The sequence below is a fragment of the Sminthopsis crassicaudata genome, chromosome 4 (genome assembly GCF_048593235.1).
Source record: "Sminthopsis crassicaudata isolate SCR6 chromosome 4, ASM4859323v1, whole genome shotgun sequence".
Taxonomy (NCBI): domain Eukaryota; kingdom Metazoa; phylum Chordata; class Mammalia; order Dasyuromorphia; family Dasyuridae; genus Sminthopsis; species Sminthopsis crassicaudata.
The window spans coordinates 322,675,895-322,692,543 of NC_133620.1; the positions used below are offsets into that span (position 1 = coordinate 322,675,895).

General features: G+C 34.3%; 1 protein-coding gene across 9 annotated transcripts in view; it reads right to left on the bottom strand.

Annotated features, from left to right (window-relative positions):
• Window positions 1-653: 653 nt before the first annotated feature.
• Window positions 654-16,649, bottom strand: part of BPTF (bromodomain PHD finger transcription factor) — a 169,970-nt gene continuing 153,974 nt past the window's right edge. For 5 of the 9 annotated variants that reach the window (XM_074260550.1, XM_074260549.1, XM_074260554.1 and 2 more), the window contains 5 exons: window positions 14,365-14,538; window positions 13,413-13,605; window positions 12,040-12,124; window positions 3,419-3,605; window positions 654-1,590 (listed from right to left, as the gene is read on the bottom strand). In XM_074260550.1, the coding sequence (XP_074116651.1) occupies window positions 1,554-1,590; window positions 3,419-3,605; window positions 12,040-12,124; window positions 13,413-13,605; window positions 14,365-14,538 (676 nt within the window). In that variant the 3' untranslated portion in view covers window positions 654-1,553. Of the gene's footprint in view, window positions 2,390-3,418; window positions 3,606-12,039; window positions 12,125-13,412; window positions 13,606-14,364; window positions 14,539-16,649 lie in introns of all 9 variants that reach the window. The other 4 variants (XM_074260557.1, XM_074260556.1, XM_074260553.1 and 1 more) reach the window with 2 other exon arrangements.

Consider the following 16,649-nt stretch of genomic DNA (forward strand, 5'->3'; position numbering starts at 1 on the left):
AGAATAATCTGTACACCTGAGCCGGTAATAAGAAAGAATTGTGATCCATAGCTATGTCTTACACTTAGTTTTAGGGGACTAAGAACTGGAAAGGGTCTTGCATAGCGGGAGGGTGATATTAAACCTAAGGAAAGGCTTTTTAAAAAAATTATCAGGCAAACTCCAGATTTTAAGGAGGACAAAGCTAATATGAATTAGTGCAAAATCTAGTAATATTTTTGCAAGGCTGCATAAGCCGAACAGCAGATTTCATTACAGCTGTTAATATAATGTAGAAAAATGCAGTGTAAGCACAGATTATTAAAAGCAAGAAAAACTTGCATGGAGAACTTCTGTTGATTCACTTTCATTCTACCTTTCCTTCTCTGAAGAAAACAAACATAAGCTATTCTAGACTTAAGTAAGCAATCTTTCATTTCTGTGGGCTATTCTGCTTCCCACTATACAGAGCTCAAGCATTCACTGATGCAGCCGGCATGCCATCCCTGATGACTATTTTGAAGTGATAAGAAATTGGGAATGACAAAAGACAGGGCTACTTTCTGGGGAAAATAGTCATATTTAGGTTTTCTATCCTTTATTGCCCTTTTGGAGTCCCCTTCCACCCCACCAAAGCTTACAATCAGTATCACACATTCAAAGACACTTCCATCTGTGGGAGAAAAATTATCTCCATTTATTTTGTTTCATATACATCCATATTTTGAATTTTAATACAAAAAGAAAAAAATTAGAATCTGACAAATGTTTACAAACAAGATACCTTCAAATAGATTTTACTCATTTCAGTCTGGTGCAGAGTAAATGACAAATTGTACTGTTTTATTCAAGGCAACAGAGTCTGTAGTCCATGACCACTTAGCCCAAACCTTTATGCAAGCTTAATTTTTATCTAGCATGAACAATAAACTCATTGTTGATTCCCAGTTTTTTTTTTTTGTGTGTGTGTGTGTGTGTATTTGTGTGTGCACATGTGTACATAGCAGCTCCTTTCATAGAAAGAAAAGACATCTAGAGGTCTCTTGTACTTTTACCTACAGGAATCATGATAAGATACAGAATGGATTACATGTAACCGGGGCTGGATTTTTTTTTTTTTTTTTTAAGAAAAAATAATTAGCTGACAAATGAGGGCAGCAATAAAAAAAGCGTCTTTTTTGCAACAATAAATAAATACAGTCAAAGTTTTCTGTGTGACTTTAAACCAGCTTCTTCACTGAAGAGCAGACGTGGCATTTCCATGGAGTTAAAATTTGACCCCATTTATCTTTATTCTTGCTTTCTTTTTCTCTCTTTCAATAAACAAAGTTTTCTCGCTTCTGCCACAATAGTAAAACAATTTGATCTTGACAAGAAAATGGTGCTGATTTTGTTTTCCTTTGTCCGCTGGACAAAATAGGCCAAGAATATAATTTGACTGCTGTGACCAATAAAAACGAAGTTTAGGTCAAGTCTTGTCAGGAGAACCTGACTAAAAACATCTGGCTTCTTAATTTTAAACTTTTCAGATAACCAGATTCTTGTTGTTTTGCATTAGGTTAACACGCTGAACTCTAAGAAGCTGTAGACTGCAGTTTGTTGTTATGAGACCTGCAGAATACAGAAAAAAGGGAACAATTAAGCACCCTTCATTTTGGAGAACAAAGAGGCTCTAAGCCGATGCCAACCATGGTCAGTCGAAGGGGAAGCAGCCAATACTTTGGAGACAATTATTTTTTGACATAATTTTTTTTAAAGCATACTGAATTAAAATTTTTTACTGTACACTAAACATGATTTTTTTTTAATGGAAAATTCCCCAAGACTTAAAAATATATTTTACTAATAAAAGTTACAAAATTTTTAGCCATAGGGAAAAAGACATTTACAGAAGCATCATGGTTGTAGTTAAAAAATATGTACAAACTAATTTACATTGACATGGGATGTTAGGAATAGGGGAAATCTGAGATGTAAAAAAAAAAAAAAAAAAAAAAAAGAACAACATTTAACAATAATTAAAATCACATTTTTCTAATAAAAATTCAGACAATCTCCTTTCTAAACTTCACAGTTTTATTCACAACTGAAGTTAGTATGATGAAAATACTGTACAGAGTTTCCAGGACTAACTAAGCCAACAGACTTTATGTTGCAAGACTTTTTTTAATACAGTATTCCCAGAATTTACAATAATTTTTTTTTTTAATACATTGTTCAACATGGCTGCTAGGAAATGATTGTTTACTGCTATACATCTTTAAACATTTAAAAAATTCTGCTAACTAATCTGAACTTTCTGGAGGCAGGGTTTGAATTAAGTAAATGACATGGTACAATGAAAGAATGAGTGACCCCCAACATCCAGCTCTGATTCCAGTTAAAAAGTTCAGACTATAGATATCACAATCTGTAAGAAAAGAAAGAACATGGATGGTGTAAATGAAGAAGCATAACAAATAAAATGCAGTAATGAAAATAATGTGTAAACACTTAATGCTGGATACCATAAATGAAAAAAGGGGGGCGGGATGAGGGAATGCAGCAGATGGCAGCTTGGTAAATCACTGAAATCCACAATTAGAGCAAAAGTTTCAACAAATGACTAACTCCTAAAGTCCTTTCCAATTTTAAAATTCTATAATTCTACATATTGGTCATTTGCTTCCAATTTAATTCTGTTCATCCTCATAAAAATTAGATTAGTTGTCTTTAACATGTAATTAAATAGTGCTTGCAACAGGATTTCACATTTAGGTTTTTTTATTTCTGTTATCAGTGTAAAATTTCTCCAAAATTTCTACTAAACTTTTTGCTACTAAAAAATTATTACTAATTTTAAAAACCAGAAAGCACAAATAACTTTCTAATGGAAATGATTAAAACTAAATTGTAAAAATTAGGAACAAAAATAGTATGACTGAAATAATATAATTTTATTTATTTAGGTAGCATAATCATTTGATATAATACATGGTCAATACTAAATAATATCAAACTATGCTTTTACTGAAGGTTTGGAAACTCTTTACAGTTATTACTTTTTCCATTCCAAAAAAAAATACTAGATAAATTTCTCCAAAATAACCAACTCCAAATTTCCCATGAGGTTTTCAATTCTTAAATAAGAGTGCAATGCTAAACAGAAATCAAAATTAGAATAAAAGAGAAGGGACATCCAGGGGGAACACACTCCCAATTTAAAAACGGACCAAATTGAAGCTCTGTAATTTTTCAGCACTAAACTTTTAGGTTTACTAAAATTTAGTAGTTACCTGTATATCTTTAAAAAAAATCTATCTTAACTAAAAAGTATTGTAGGAGCCAATTCTTTTGGGAGGCTAAATTATCGGTTCTAAAGAACTGATTTAATTTTGAGTATGAACAAATCAAAACGGACTTGAAAAACTGTTTTGTTTTGTTTTTTTTTTTTGCTTACCTGCTTGCCTTGAATCCTTTTAATTTCTGTACAAAGAATGATTCAAGAACTTCTGCACATTGGTAAAAAGGGGAGTCACTTGGATTGTAATAACGACAATTATCAAAAATTTTGGTCATATCTGCCACAAATTCTGTCAGCTTTTTATAATAACGCTTCTGTATTCTTTCTTCCATGGTGGCAAGATCTTAAAAACACAAAAATATGAAATATTATTATTTTGAGAATTGAATATAATAGTTTTACAGTATTATCAAATATGGTTCTGAACATTCCTTCCAGATTTAATGTGATACATTTATTGCCTAAGAAGGCATAAGGAAAAAAAAGGGGGCTTCTTTTGTTTCCCCAAAAAATCAACTCCAATTGTTTTCTTGTAGTCTTTAGTGTGCTTTTGTAATACTGATTTCTCAACAGTTCTATTCTCAATAATCACTACCATGATGGCCACTTCCACATCTCCTAACATTCTGAATAAAAGATAAATTTCTGTACCAATGCTAATTTCAGATACTTAAGATTTTTTTCTCTTAAAATTGAGTAAATGAAAGCTCCTTGAGGACATGGATTGTTTCATTGTTTGTCTTTGTCTTCCATGCACCTAGTACACTGTCTCGTAAATAATTTTTACAAGACTTTTTAATGTCTGCTGAATTTAAATAAAATATCACTGCTTCAAACTTCTACACTCCTGGGAGCTTCTGTTTTTAAGATAGATTGTTCTTTCAGAAATTTGTATTGGGCTCAGAATTTAAATTTATTACATTGCAAAGAAGGTTCCTCCAAAATCAACTAGCTAGAGATAGACTCCCATTCTTCCCCTTTTCAACAAGGCTGATGAATAGAACTGATCTGAAAACTGTACTATGGATTTTTATAGCAACAAAGAAAATTAAGTCTTCAAAATTCAAATTGTGGACTATGTGGGAGAAAAGTAAAATCAGGAGGAAAAATTAGGTTTTTTATTCCTTATTCTGGTCAAACTACAAGATTTTAAGAGAAAACATAATTATTTGTACAAACCAAAAGTATTTTGATGCCAAAGATTAATTTGAACCTATTTTTTGTTTTTTTCTTTTTTCATAGCATTTTCCCAATTATACATCAAGCAATTTTTAAAAGATTTTAGATTCTAATTTTTTCTCCCTCTCTCCCCTACCTTATTCCTAAAATAGGTTATATTTGTGCTATCATGTAGAACATATTTTCATATTATTCATAGTTGTGAAAGAAACAGATCAAAAGAAAAAAAAAACATGGAAAAAGAATAAAATAAGTGAAAAAAGTAGACTTCACTTTGCAATCAGAGCCTATCAGTTTTTTAACTGGATATGATAGCATTTTCCCTCTCTAGAGTTTTTTGTACTGTCTTGGATCATTGTGATGCTGAGAAGAGTTGAGTCATTCATAGTTGATTATCACGCAATATTGCTGATACTGTGTATAATGTTTTTCTGGTACTCCTTATTTCACTTTGTATCATATATGTCCTTAGAGGTTTTTCTGCAATCTGCCTGTTCATCATTTCTTACTACACAGTAGTATTCCATTACATTCATATATCACAATTTATTCAGCTACTCCTCCATTGATAGGCATTTCCTCAATTTCCAACATTTTGCCACCACAAATAGGGCTGCTATAAATATTTCTGCATATGTAGGTCCTTTTCCCTTTTTTATGATAAAGTACATATTTTAAAAAACTAATGTGAAGAAAGTCAGAAACCAGAAAGCACAATAATCTTATAATTAGACACACTCTCCCAATATATTTCTACAAGGTCTGATTCTGATACCTCATCAAGATGGTAACTTGGTGCTCTTGAAGGCTAATAAGCACGTAGAGAGCAAGCTCAAATCTGTTTTACTATTCAGAAAAGCTTAAAATTCCTGGCAGAAGGCGATGTCTGTTTTCCAGCAGAGTAGTCTAGCTTCTAGCATGGAATGGTCACCGTTAGGAGGCAGCTGATTTGGTAACAAATTCTATATCTGATGGGCTGCCTTGGCCAAAGAAGAATACTCTCCAGTTTCCAGGTTTATCCATCTTCCCACTACTTCTGCAATGAAGGTGTAAGAATGGCAGGAAAGGAGGCAAAAGTGCTAAAAATCAGAGTTATTAGACTTCATATTTTAATGTTCGTTTGTTGCTGTTTTTGTTGAGTTGTTTTAAGTTTATTTGATTCTTCATGACCCTATTTGGTATTTTCATAGAAGAGGTACTAAGCTGGTTTGGCATTTACTTCTCTAATTCATTTTACAGATGAGGAACTAAGGTAAATAGGATTAAATGACTTGTCCAGAGTCACAGAGTTAGCAAGTGTCTGAAGCCATATTTGAACTTAGGAAACCTGACTTCAGGCTATCTATCCATTGTGGAATCAAGCTGTCACTGTCAATATTCATATATTGGTTTATATTCAACTATTTTTCCCCCTGAGGCAAATGGGGTTAAGTGACTTGTCCAGGATCACACAGCTAGGTGTCTGAGGCCAAATTTGAACTCAGGTCCTCCTGACTTCAGGGCTTTTGCTCTAACCCTGTGCAACCTAGATACCCCTATATTCAACTATTTTAAATAACAAGCAAGAATAAGAGAATTTTAGTGCCTAGATTATCTGAGAAAATTAAAGTCATTTATGGAAAAAGTCCATTTTTCCAATTCTCCCAGCTTCTCAGCATCATCTCCTTTCTGTTCCCCTCTTTTTATACAGAAGAAGAGTAATCCTTATTCTCACTCTTGCTGCCTCGTCCCTAGGTAAATCCTCCTTCCTTCCTGCCCTTGACATCACTCCCTCTCTCCTGCCTTTTCACAAACCTTGATTTAAGAATTTTTCTCTCTTTTCACTGGGCCCTATACATGTGCCTATCAACACCTGCAGAACTCAACACTTAAAAGAACCCTTCCTCCTCTGGCTTTTCTATCTTCCTCTTCACTGTCAAACTTATTTTTAAAAAGGTGAACACACAGCCTCTCCTTTATCTCTTGCATTCTGGCTTACACTCTCATCTTTTGATTGAAATGGTTCCTCCTAAGGTCACGAGTGACCTAATCGCCATAGAATTTTGTCAACATTTAATACCGTTTCCTCATTTTCTGTGTTCTATCTATCTTTTATAAGTTTTTTAAACACTTCGTGCTCTGGGTTTTATGATTAGAATGCTAAAATCCTTTCCTTCTGATGATTGCTTGTATTCTTTAAGTCTCCTTAAAGTAAGGGGCAGCTAGGTGGCACAGTGGATAGAGCACCAGCCCTGAATTCAGGAGAACCATAGTTCAAATCTGACCTCAGACACTTAATAAATACTTCCTAGCTGTGTGACCCTGGGCAAGTCACTTAACCCCAGCCTCAGAGAGAAAACAAAAAACAAAAAACAAAAAACTCCTTAAAGTGGTTCTATCCTTGGCTGCCTTCTCTCTTGGCATTCTTATGCATCAACTATCATACGTACATAGAAGACTTTCTAAAAATCTTGATCTATAGTTAAATTGAGCAAGTCTCCTTTTTAAAAAATCCAATTTTATTTTCAGCTTTGAATTCTCCCTTCTTTTATCTATTGAGAAAGTAGGAAAGACAAAGCCCATTACAAATATGTGCAAAGGAAAATAAATTTCCACATTACTAAATTATTAAAAGAAATGTCACACACACATATGTATGTGTATATATACATATATAAAAAGCTTTAAGGATGTAATAGTGGAGAGTCCTATATATTCAACACAAAATCTTGTAACTGTTTAATGTTATCTTTATGTTCATTTCAGTAAGTGTATTTTTGTTTTGAAGCTGTTTTATTCACTTTGAATGATTTCATGTATCTCCCATAATTCTCTGAATTTTTAACATTTTGATTTTTTCATATCCTATGCTTTATTCAATTAATCTCCAAATGTTGGTTACATATATTATTTTCAGGGTTTTTTTTGGCTTTTTTCCCCTATTAAAAATAAAAATATTTTTGTTCTGTTGAGCCTGACCCCCCCCATCTCCTACCCCCCAGTAAATAATATGCTATAGGTATAAATCTAATAGGATCACAGAGTTGAAAGGCATAGAAAATTTTGTAAATTTTATTTAGTTCCTCATTGTTTTTCAAGATTAAACTGAGTCACTGCTAAATTAATAGTGTAATATATAACCTATATCAGATTGCTCATTGTCTTGGAGAGAGGGGGAAATAAGGAAAGGAGGTAGAAAAATTTTATCATAAAATCTTACAAAAATGATTGCTGCAATTGTTGGTGGAGTTGTGAAAGAATCCAACCATTCTAGACAGCAATCTGGAATTATGCCCCAAAAGTTATCAAACTGTGCATACCCTTTGATCCAGCAGTGCTACTCCTGGGCTTATATCCCCAAGAAGTACTAAAGAAAGGAAAGGGACCTACATGTGCAAAAATGTTTGTGGCAGCCCTTTTTGTAGTGGCTAGAAACTGGAAGATGAATGGATGCCCATCAATTGGAGAATGGTTGGGTAAATTATGGTATATGAATGTTATGGAATATTATTGTTCTGTAAGAAATGACCAGCAGGATGAATACAGAGAGGGTTGGACAGACTTATATCAACTGATGCTGAGTGAAATGAGCAGAACCAGAGATCATTATACACTTCAACAACAATACTGTATGAGGACATATTCTGATGGAAGTAGATTATCTTCAACAAAGAGAAGATCTAATTCAGATCCAATTGATCAATGATGGACAGAATCAACTACACCCAGAGAAGGAGTACTAGAAAATGAGTGTAAACTGTTTGCATTTTTGTTTTTCTTCCCAGGTTATTTTTACCTTCTGAATCCAATTCTTCCTGTGCAACAAAAAATTCAGTTCTGCACACATATATTGTATTTAGGATATACTATAACACATTTAACATGTGTGGGACTGCCTGCCATCTAGGGGAAGGGGTGGAGGGAAAGAGGGGAAAATTCAGAACAGAATTGAGTGCAAGAGATAATGTTGTGAAAAAATTACCCATGCATATATACTGTCAAAAAAAAAGTTATAATTATAAAATTTAAAAAAAATTGCTGAAAAATATCCTTACATGTATTTGGAAAAATACTACTGAAGGAAAAAATTAACAGTGTATTATTAATTTGACATTTTTTTTCAGAGAGACTAACATTTAATTTTGCTATATTTCATTATCTTTGTCAATTTGCTAAGTTCACAGTGATAGTTCTTTCTCAGCAATGTTTAATGCACAAGATTTCCTTTAATCCTTTATCTTTACTCTTTTCCTCTCAATATACTTGAATTCAGATTTTTTTCTCATTTCTCCCATGTCAGAGCTGTTTAAAAAGCCTTTTTTGTACTCACTATCAAAGTTATTCTACTCTCCTCTATTAAAAAAAATTTTCCATTTTTTTACCTTGTTTCTGCTACATCTGCAAATGTCTTCCAGAGGTTTCTCTCATATTCTCCACTAGTACATGTTCAAAACTGAGCTTAGCATTTTTTTTCCCCCAAACCTCCTCCTCCTTTGACTTCATTATTTTATTGGTAGTATTATCACTATTCACACAAGCTTTCATGTAAAAAACTTTGTGGTTACCGCATTCAATTGGTGACTAAATCCCCTCCTGTTTACTTCTGTAATATCTTTTGTATCTACTCAGCAATAAACATCTCCTCTTTCCCTCTTTTCTCAGGAGGTGTTGGCATATATTCAGGGTGCCACTAATGCAATTCCTCATGTAGAAAAGGCAGGGCAGCTTTCTGTTGACTTTTGATGGAAGTATCTCTTTTCCCAAAGGGTGCTGATATATATGCAGGATGCTGCTGATGCAATTGCCCATGTAGAAAAGATAAAGAAGCTTCATGATGATTTTTTTTTTTTTTACGGAAGTGTCTTGGATATACTTTAGAGCACATATAGACATTCTGTAACTGTTTCCAATGTGCTAGCCAGGAGGTGGACACAGAATCTTTGGTTGGTTGCAGAGATAGAACCAGAATTAGGGGGGCTTTCAAAAAGTCATTTATTTTAGGTGTTCTAGGTGAAAAGATGAGGAGTCCTATTCCTTCCTATTGCAATCTTGGTACTTTTTAATATTATCTTCAGAACTAAAGCCATCCTAATTGATCTTTTCACTCTCTCTCTTTCCTTCTATTTATCCTCTACTCCTCTTTCATTCATCTTTCTTACATGAGTCATTCTTGTGCTCAAAAAACAAACAAACAAATAAAAAAACACTTCAGCAGTGCTATACTGCCTGAATAAAAGTCCAGGCTCTCTGTCTGGTATCAAGGGCATTCTGCAATCTGCCATGAGCTCACCTTTCCAACCTTTTCTCCCCCCTCTACACATTTTATGGCTCAGCCAACGTGGAGCACTGTCAACCCTTCAAAATGTCTTGAATTTTTCTAACTCCATGTTTTGGTTCATGCTGATCTCTGGATTTGGAATGTCTCCCCCCCTCACCCTTTAGACTGCTAACTATGATACCATTACCTCACAAGGACACGAGAAGAAAGAAGAGAAAAGAAGAATGTATTCAAGAGACTTTACAAAGGTTTTTCTTCAATGATAAACAACATTTTGGTAACAGATTGTATATGGGAGATAAAAGAATGAGGAGTAGAGGAAGACACCTAAGTTATTAGCTTGGGTAAAAATATGGTGGTACACTCAAGAGTAAAAGGGAAGGTGGTGTGAGAGAAAAGGTAATGGATTTAGTTGTGGACATGTTCAGTTCAAGATGTCTAATAGTCAAACGGATGCAAAACTGGAGTTTAGTAGAGAGCTGGTTAGGTATGGATAAGTAGAACTGAGAATCCTTACTACAGAGATTAGAACTAAATCCATGGAAATTGGTGAGACAATCAAATAAAGTACAATAGAAGAAAAAGGGAAGAGGGTTTCTCCAGAGTCTTGTGGGACACTCATCTATAGCAAAATATGACCTGGATGAAGATCCTGTAAAAGAGACTGAGAAGAGGTCAGACAGGAGGAGAATCAGAAGAGAGTGATGTTCTCTTTAGAGAGAAGAGTATATATCAAGAAGAAAAAGAGTGATTAATGATATTGAATGCTGTGGAATAACAAATAGGATAAGCACTGAGAAAAGGCCATTAGATCTGGCAATTAGATTGTTAATCTGGTGAAAATGGTTTCATTTGAATGATGAGGGCACAAGCCAGACTGTAGTGAGGAAAGAAGAAAATGAAAAGGGAAAAAAATGGAGGTATTTTCTCCAGGAGTTTAACCACAAAAGCAAAGAGAGAAGGGATGTCATTTTATAGGGACAGATGTAAGGAACGTTTCTTTGAGGATAGCATAGATGTGAGCATGTTGGTTGACATTAAAGAAGGGAGTAGAAAGCAAGAGAATGAGGATACGTGAATTGTTGTTAGGGGAGACAATCTGCTGGAGAATACAAGATGGGGATAGATTCCCTTGTGGACACAGAGGACTTGATTTAGCAAGAAAAATAGCCAACTTATATGTGAGACAGGGGAAAGGAGGAGAGAGAGAGAGTAGCAGGAGGGAAGAAGAGGGACATTTCTTGTCTCATAACCTCAGTACAAAGGCAAATTGTCAGCTGAGAGGATGGAGTGGACAGAAGACTGTGGAAGATTTGAGGAGGAATGATATGGTTTGGAAGAGCTGTTCTGGAAAGCAGGACAGTGAAATGTTAAGGGAAGCATTGTAGAGTAGGACTACCTAACATCATCAAGGAGCAAGTAAGGCTATGTAAGATAAATTTATTATGGACTCAATCAGGCATCATCTTAAAATACAAACACCTCTGAAGGGGGCCTGTAAACACATTGGCATAATATCAACTTTTTTTTTGTTTTCCTCGGGTTGAGAAGATATATTATATTGGAAGAAATATTATATTGTATAATCAACTACCTGCTTCTTTGAAGGCGAAAAAACATGAAAGCCTCCTCTTTTATTACATGGAAATGATTACAAACCTGACCATTTCTGAGTATTATTTGCTGGTAAATGTAAATTTCAGGACTTTTGTTGACTTTGAAAATCACTGTGATCTTTACTGAATTTCCCAAATCTATCTGAAATGTCTAATTCAACAATTGATAATATAATTGCATTATTTAAATTTAAGAGTGAATATCTCATCCACAATGATAAGACATATCTTCAGAAAGCTTTTTTTTAATTCTTTTTTCCTGAGGCAATTGGGGTTAAGTGACTTGCCTAGGATCACACAGCTAGAAAATGTTAAGTGTCTGAGGCCAAATTTGAACTCAGGTCCTTCTGACTTCAGGGCTGGCGTTCTATATGCTGTACCCCCTAGCTGCCTCCAAAAAGATCTTTTTTGAAGATGTTTTGTACAACCTTACATAGTGTCCCTGAGGTCTTTTTTTTTTAATTACCAATTTAAAAAAGACAATGGGAAGAAACTGCTATTAGCTATTTTATCTAAAAACAGAAAACAGAGATGAAACCACAGCCATTGCCACTTAAATATTAGGAAAGTTACAATCTATTCTAAATAGGTAGCATTGTATTTATTTAAATATAAATCAGGAGAAATGCTTCAGTTAACAGGAAATGCATGTGATTGATCACTTTTACAAATCAAAACATCTCCTGTAAGGAGTGAGGAAGATATTCATTGTCTGAAGTACTTACCCATTGGTTCCTTGATAACACCATAATAATCTGGTGCATCATTAGGATCCACTGGCTCTAGGAAAGGCCATGCCATCTTGTGAGCCTGGAAGGAAAAAGAGACAATATTATCAGAGGCAAATATTGGCCCCTAATTAAGTGAGAGCACTGCACTTTATAGATTGGATTTAAATTCTCAATTTGGCCAGACCAGAAATGCATTTGACCTGCTTAATTTTTATGATGAAGGATGCTTGTTTTATTCTGATCTTGCTGCCCTTCTACCCACTTTTCAGTTACTAAATAAGTAGGATCTAAAATATAAGTAGTATAAATTTTGAAAGTAAAGAGTTAAAATTGTATATAATGGTAGGGAAAAAAAAGATCCAATAGCTTGAAATATGGCAATCCATACTCTGTAATACATTTACAAATATGCAAGTAAATGTTCATTTTATAGGATACCAAAATTAGTAAGAGTCAATAAGAATATTTCTTAAAAAACAAAAATGATATATACTAATAAAGGTGTATTAGGAAAAGAATTAGTGTATGTTTGTTTCTAGAGAAAATGATTTATAGTTGATGTCATTTTCTGTTAATCTGTAAAAAATTAAATAGCATTAAAATATTTAGTTATTTATTATTTAATTGTTCTAATAAGAATGATCTTGCAAAGAAACTAAAAACTGTAATGTGTGTAAAAAAAAAAAATCAGCCTTGTAGATTTTATCTGGCCATAATATAGAACTCCATTCTTAATTTCTAAATATCTAACTTATTTCTCACTACCATTCAAAGTCATGAAATAATTCCAATTGGTTATGTGAAGCAGGTTTTGAAAAGACTTAAAGCATTCCGTAGTCCAAAGATGTTGAAAACACGAGATCCACAGGCCTTTTTGCCAGTGATTCTACTTAACGAAGCACTGAAAAGGTGTTTTTCCTTAGAGAGATAAATTTAGTTTCTGAATTCTACCCTTAAGCCCCGTTGTCTTCAGTGCTTTGTAAGTATACACTTCCCTAACCCATTATAATGTGCCTGCTTCAGATTATACTTCACATATCATCCATCCTGGACAACTTTCCATTTTAAGGCACATGCTGCATTTCCACCCTGAATATGTAGTCTACTCCCAATTAGGATGTGAGGTTGAAGGTAGAGAAATGTTTCCTTTTTGTATTTTTATCCCCACAGAAGGTCATAGTTGCTTAAAAATGTTCTCATTAATTCTCACTACTTCTATCACCAGCGGTTGGATTTAGTTATGGAGTAGCTTACAAACAAGCTGTGAGTTAAACAGGATGTGAGTGAGCAATATAGCATAGTTCTTTCAAATTGTATCTGTAGAATGAGAGATCTACTCTTGTGTAAATACTGCCTCTATTCCTCACCTGTAAGGAACGTAGCACTCGTTTTAATCCTTCATAATCTTTATCTGTCAACGGACTGAGAACTGTCATGGCATCCTCAGTTGACTGGCATTGTGGACAGACATACTCGTCAATAAGATCTGCTTCACTTTGCAAAATACCAACACAGCGCCCATGATACCAATTTTGACATCGGTCACAACCAATGTAAAATCTGTAAGATGCAAAACAAAAATGTAAATTCTAAGATGAAAAGACTACGCTTTTCACAGTTCATTTAAATGAATGAATAATATATATATATATATATCTGAAGACATACTAAACATTAGAAATATAATATAATTCTAAAATGGTTTTCATATTGGTTGAAGACATATTTAAAAGCATGTTACTTTAGTATTTCCTCTTCTAAAAAAATCAAGTAACTAAATTGTCAGCAAATAGTATTAGTAATATTGCCTTATGTTGAAGAATAGATTTAGAGAAACAATTTTGAATTTAATTGATTTTAAAGTTCAAAGTACAAAAGAAAGCTCAACTCTCTCAATAAGATATCAAATGGGAAGCTACTGCTGGTCGCCCAGCTGGCAGTCAGAAGCCCGTAGTCTAGTAACAGTCTCAAAGACTATGCTCAAATTTTAGTTTTTCTAATCTAGAGTAAAGCACCATTTCAAACACTAATAAATCCAAACTAGGCATTCTTTTTTAGTCTAGTTAATATATATTTAGAAAAATAAAATCTACCTTTTAAACCACATATTCTCAATACATCTCAAACATTCACTATAAAACAACATCAATTTTGAAAGGGGAGGGGAAAGGGAAGAGAAAAAAAAATCGGGAAGGAACTTGTCATAGGTGTATAATATAGGCAAAATATCCTTCTTTTACATTGGAAAATAAACAAATAACCAGTCAGAGCAGTTTGTCTTCCTAAATTATTAAATAAGATGCTCTTATCAGAACTCACTGTGACTCATCATAAGGTGTTCTGCAGATACAGTACAATTCCTCACTGCTGCCCTCTTGTGCCCGTTTACAATCATTACAGATGTACACATCCATTTTCTTAGCCTCCTTTTCTGTGATGCCAACACATTCTCCATGATACCAGTTAGTACAAAGATCACAGCCAATATAGAACCTAAAAGTATTCACAATGAAAATGACAATGTAGCTGTCATTTTGAGCTGCATGGCACTTTTATCCCTGTCTTCCCTGCTGCTGGATGCTTGCTCTAAGAGTCGGACCGAGCTTCCTGCCCTCAACTCTGGCCGCGGCGGGCCCTGCGTCTGGGGTGGAGGAGGCGCCCCCTCGCGGCGGGGAGGCCCGAGGCATGCTTTTCGGTAAGATGCGGGTGCCGGGATGTGGCGGAGAACAAGAACACAACAACGCACGCATGGGGACTCTCCTCGAGGAATGAGCGTGAAACGCTAAGAGCCACAACCCCGAGCCAAAGAATCAAACTTGCATCTCTCAGACCCATGCCACAGACGCCATCGCAAGGAAGGGCTATTTCTTAGACAGTTTGAAAATGTATCTCAAAGTGAAATGTAAAAGAGCAAAGCGCAAACACCACGTAAAAGAGACACTGCTACAGAGAACATGCAGGCAGCCGGCCAGCTGCGGGACGGACAGACAGAACATGACAGGGTGCGGAAAGGGGGACACGCAGCAGGTGAATTTCTGCTAATAATCTAAAGTGCAAAAGGAGTTTCATCTAGGTAGTCTAGGGCTCCTTCCAATAAACCATTCTTTGGAGAGCATTTTTAGATAATGCATGGCATGTAAATAAGTGCAGGTAATTTGCAACAAATGTGTAATGAAAATGAAGAGAATATAACAAAGTAACAGATATCATTTAAAAAACAGACGTGGTCCTTGCATGGAGTGGTGGGGAAGTAGTTATTATTGTAAGGTGTTTCACACTTGTTACAGGTACAGAACAAATTTGCACCTAACGGATGGTTACTATCTATAACTTTTTAGTATATTGATCCTAATAATGTATTGATTAATACTGGTGACTGGCAAGGTGTAGAAAAAAGCACAGCCAAAGGACTAAGTATAATTAAGGGGAGAAGGAGCACTTGCATGCACTGGACAAGAAGCCGGATAGAAACAAGTTTGGCTGAAACCAGTCACTGGCTTTTTTTTTCTTTAGTTGTAAAACAGGGTTAATAATCTCTGTTGTTAACCACTCTACAGGGCTATTGGAAGGAAAGATAAAGATACGATATGGAAAAAATGCCTTGCAAATTTTAAAGAGCTATATACATGTCAGCCAAGATGAGGTAACTAGTTCCTTGGGCACACTGTAACATGCCTTGCACAATATAACTAAAGGAAAGGAACCAGATATCAAACTCTGAAATAAGCTCTTTGTGAACTGAAGACAAAACTAAAAGTTAATTTTCATCCCTCCTTTTTTGGGCTGCTCTTCTCTTTCATTTGTACAAAGACTAACAAAGAATCTTAGGGGAACTGCTGGACAGGTTCTCCAAAAGCTAATTGTGTTGCTTCCTTGATACTTTGAAAAACTTATATTGGAAGCAAATTTATTTTTCAAACTTTTGGTTTAATTTTGCATTAAAATTTCCAATAAGCCTTTTGTCAAAATGATAATAAAAATACAAAATTTAACAGATAATGTTAATCCCACTAAATAAACATACTAACTCATTCTAACTAAAAAACAGCATGAGTGAATTTGGAATAGTTCAATGATCTTAATGACAAAGAAAAATGTGAAGTATACACACAAAATAAATGCAAAATGACCTTAAAGGTCATCATTACATTATTCAGATATACCTCATTTTATGCAATGCAATTCTGCAATTTTAAATTTAAATTGAATATTAAACTAAATATTTAAAATGCACAAAATGCTTTGCATGTATTTTTTGTATTCATTTATTCTTCAAAAGGTACAATAGTCTTACATTTTATATTTTGGAAATTGTTATCTATGGACTCAGCAATTTTACAGAAGACAAAGTTAAGAGCCACATAGGATGAAAAGGCACAATATGTTTGAGTACAGAAAGTACTGACATAAGGAAATCATAAAATGTATAAAAAAATTAAATTTTCATAGTTCATATTAATTGACTGGATTTGTTTAAAAGTGAAGCACATCTATACTGGACCAAAGGGACAAATTCATAGGATTTAATTTCTTACAACATACATCATATATCTAATGAATGAAGATAATAAACAATGAAGATGTCCACCTACTCTCACCTAAAC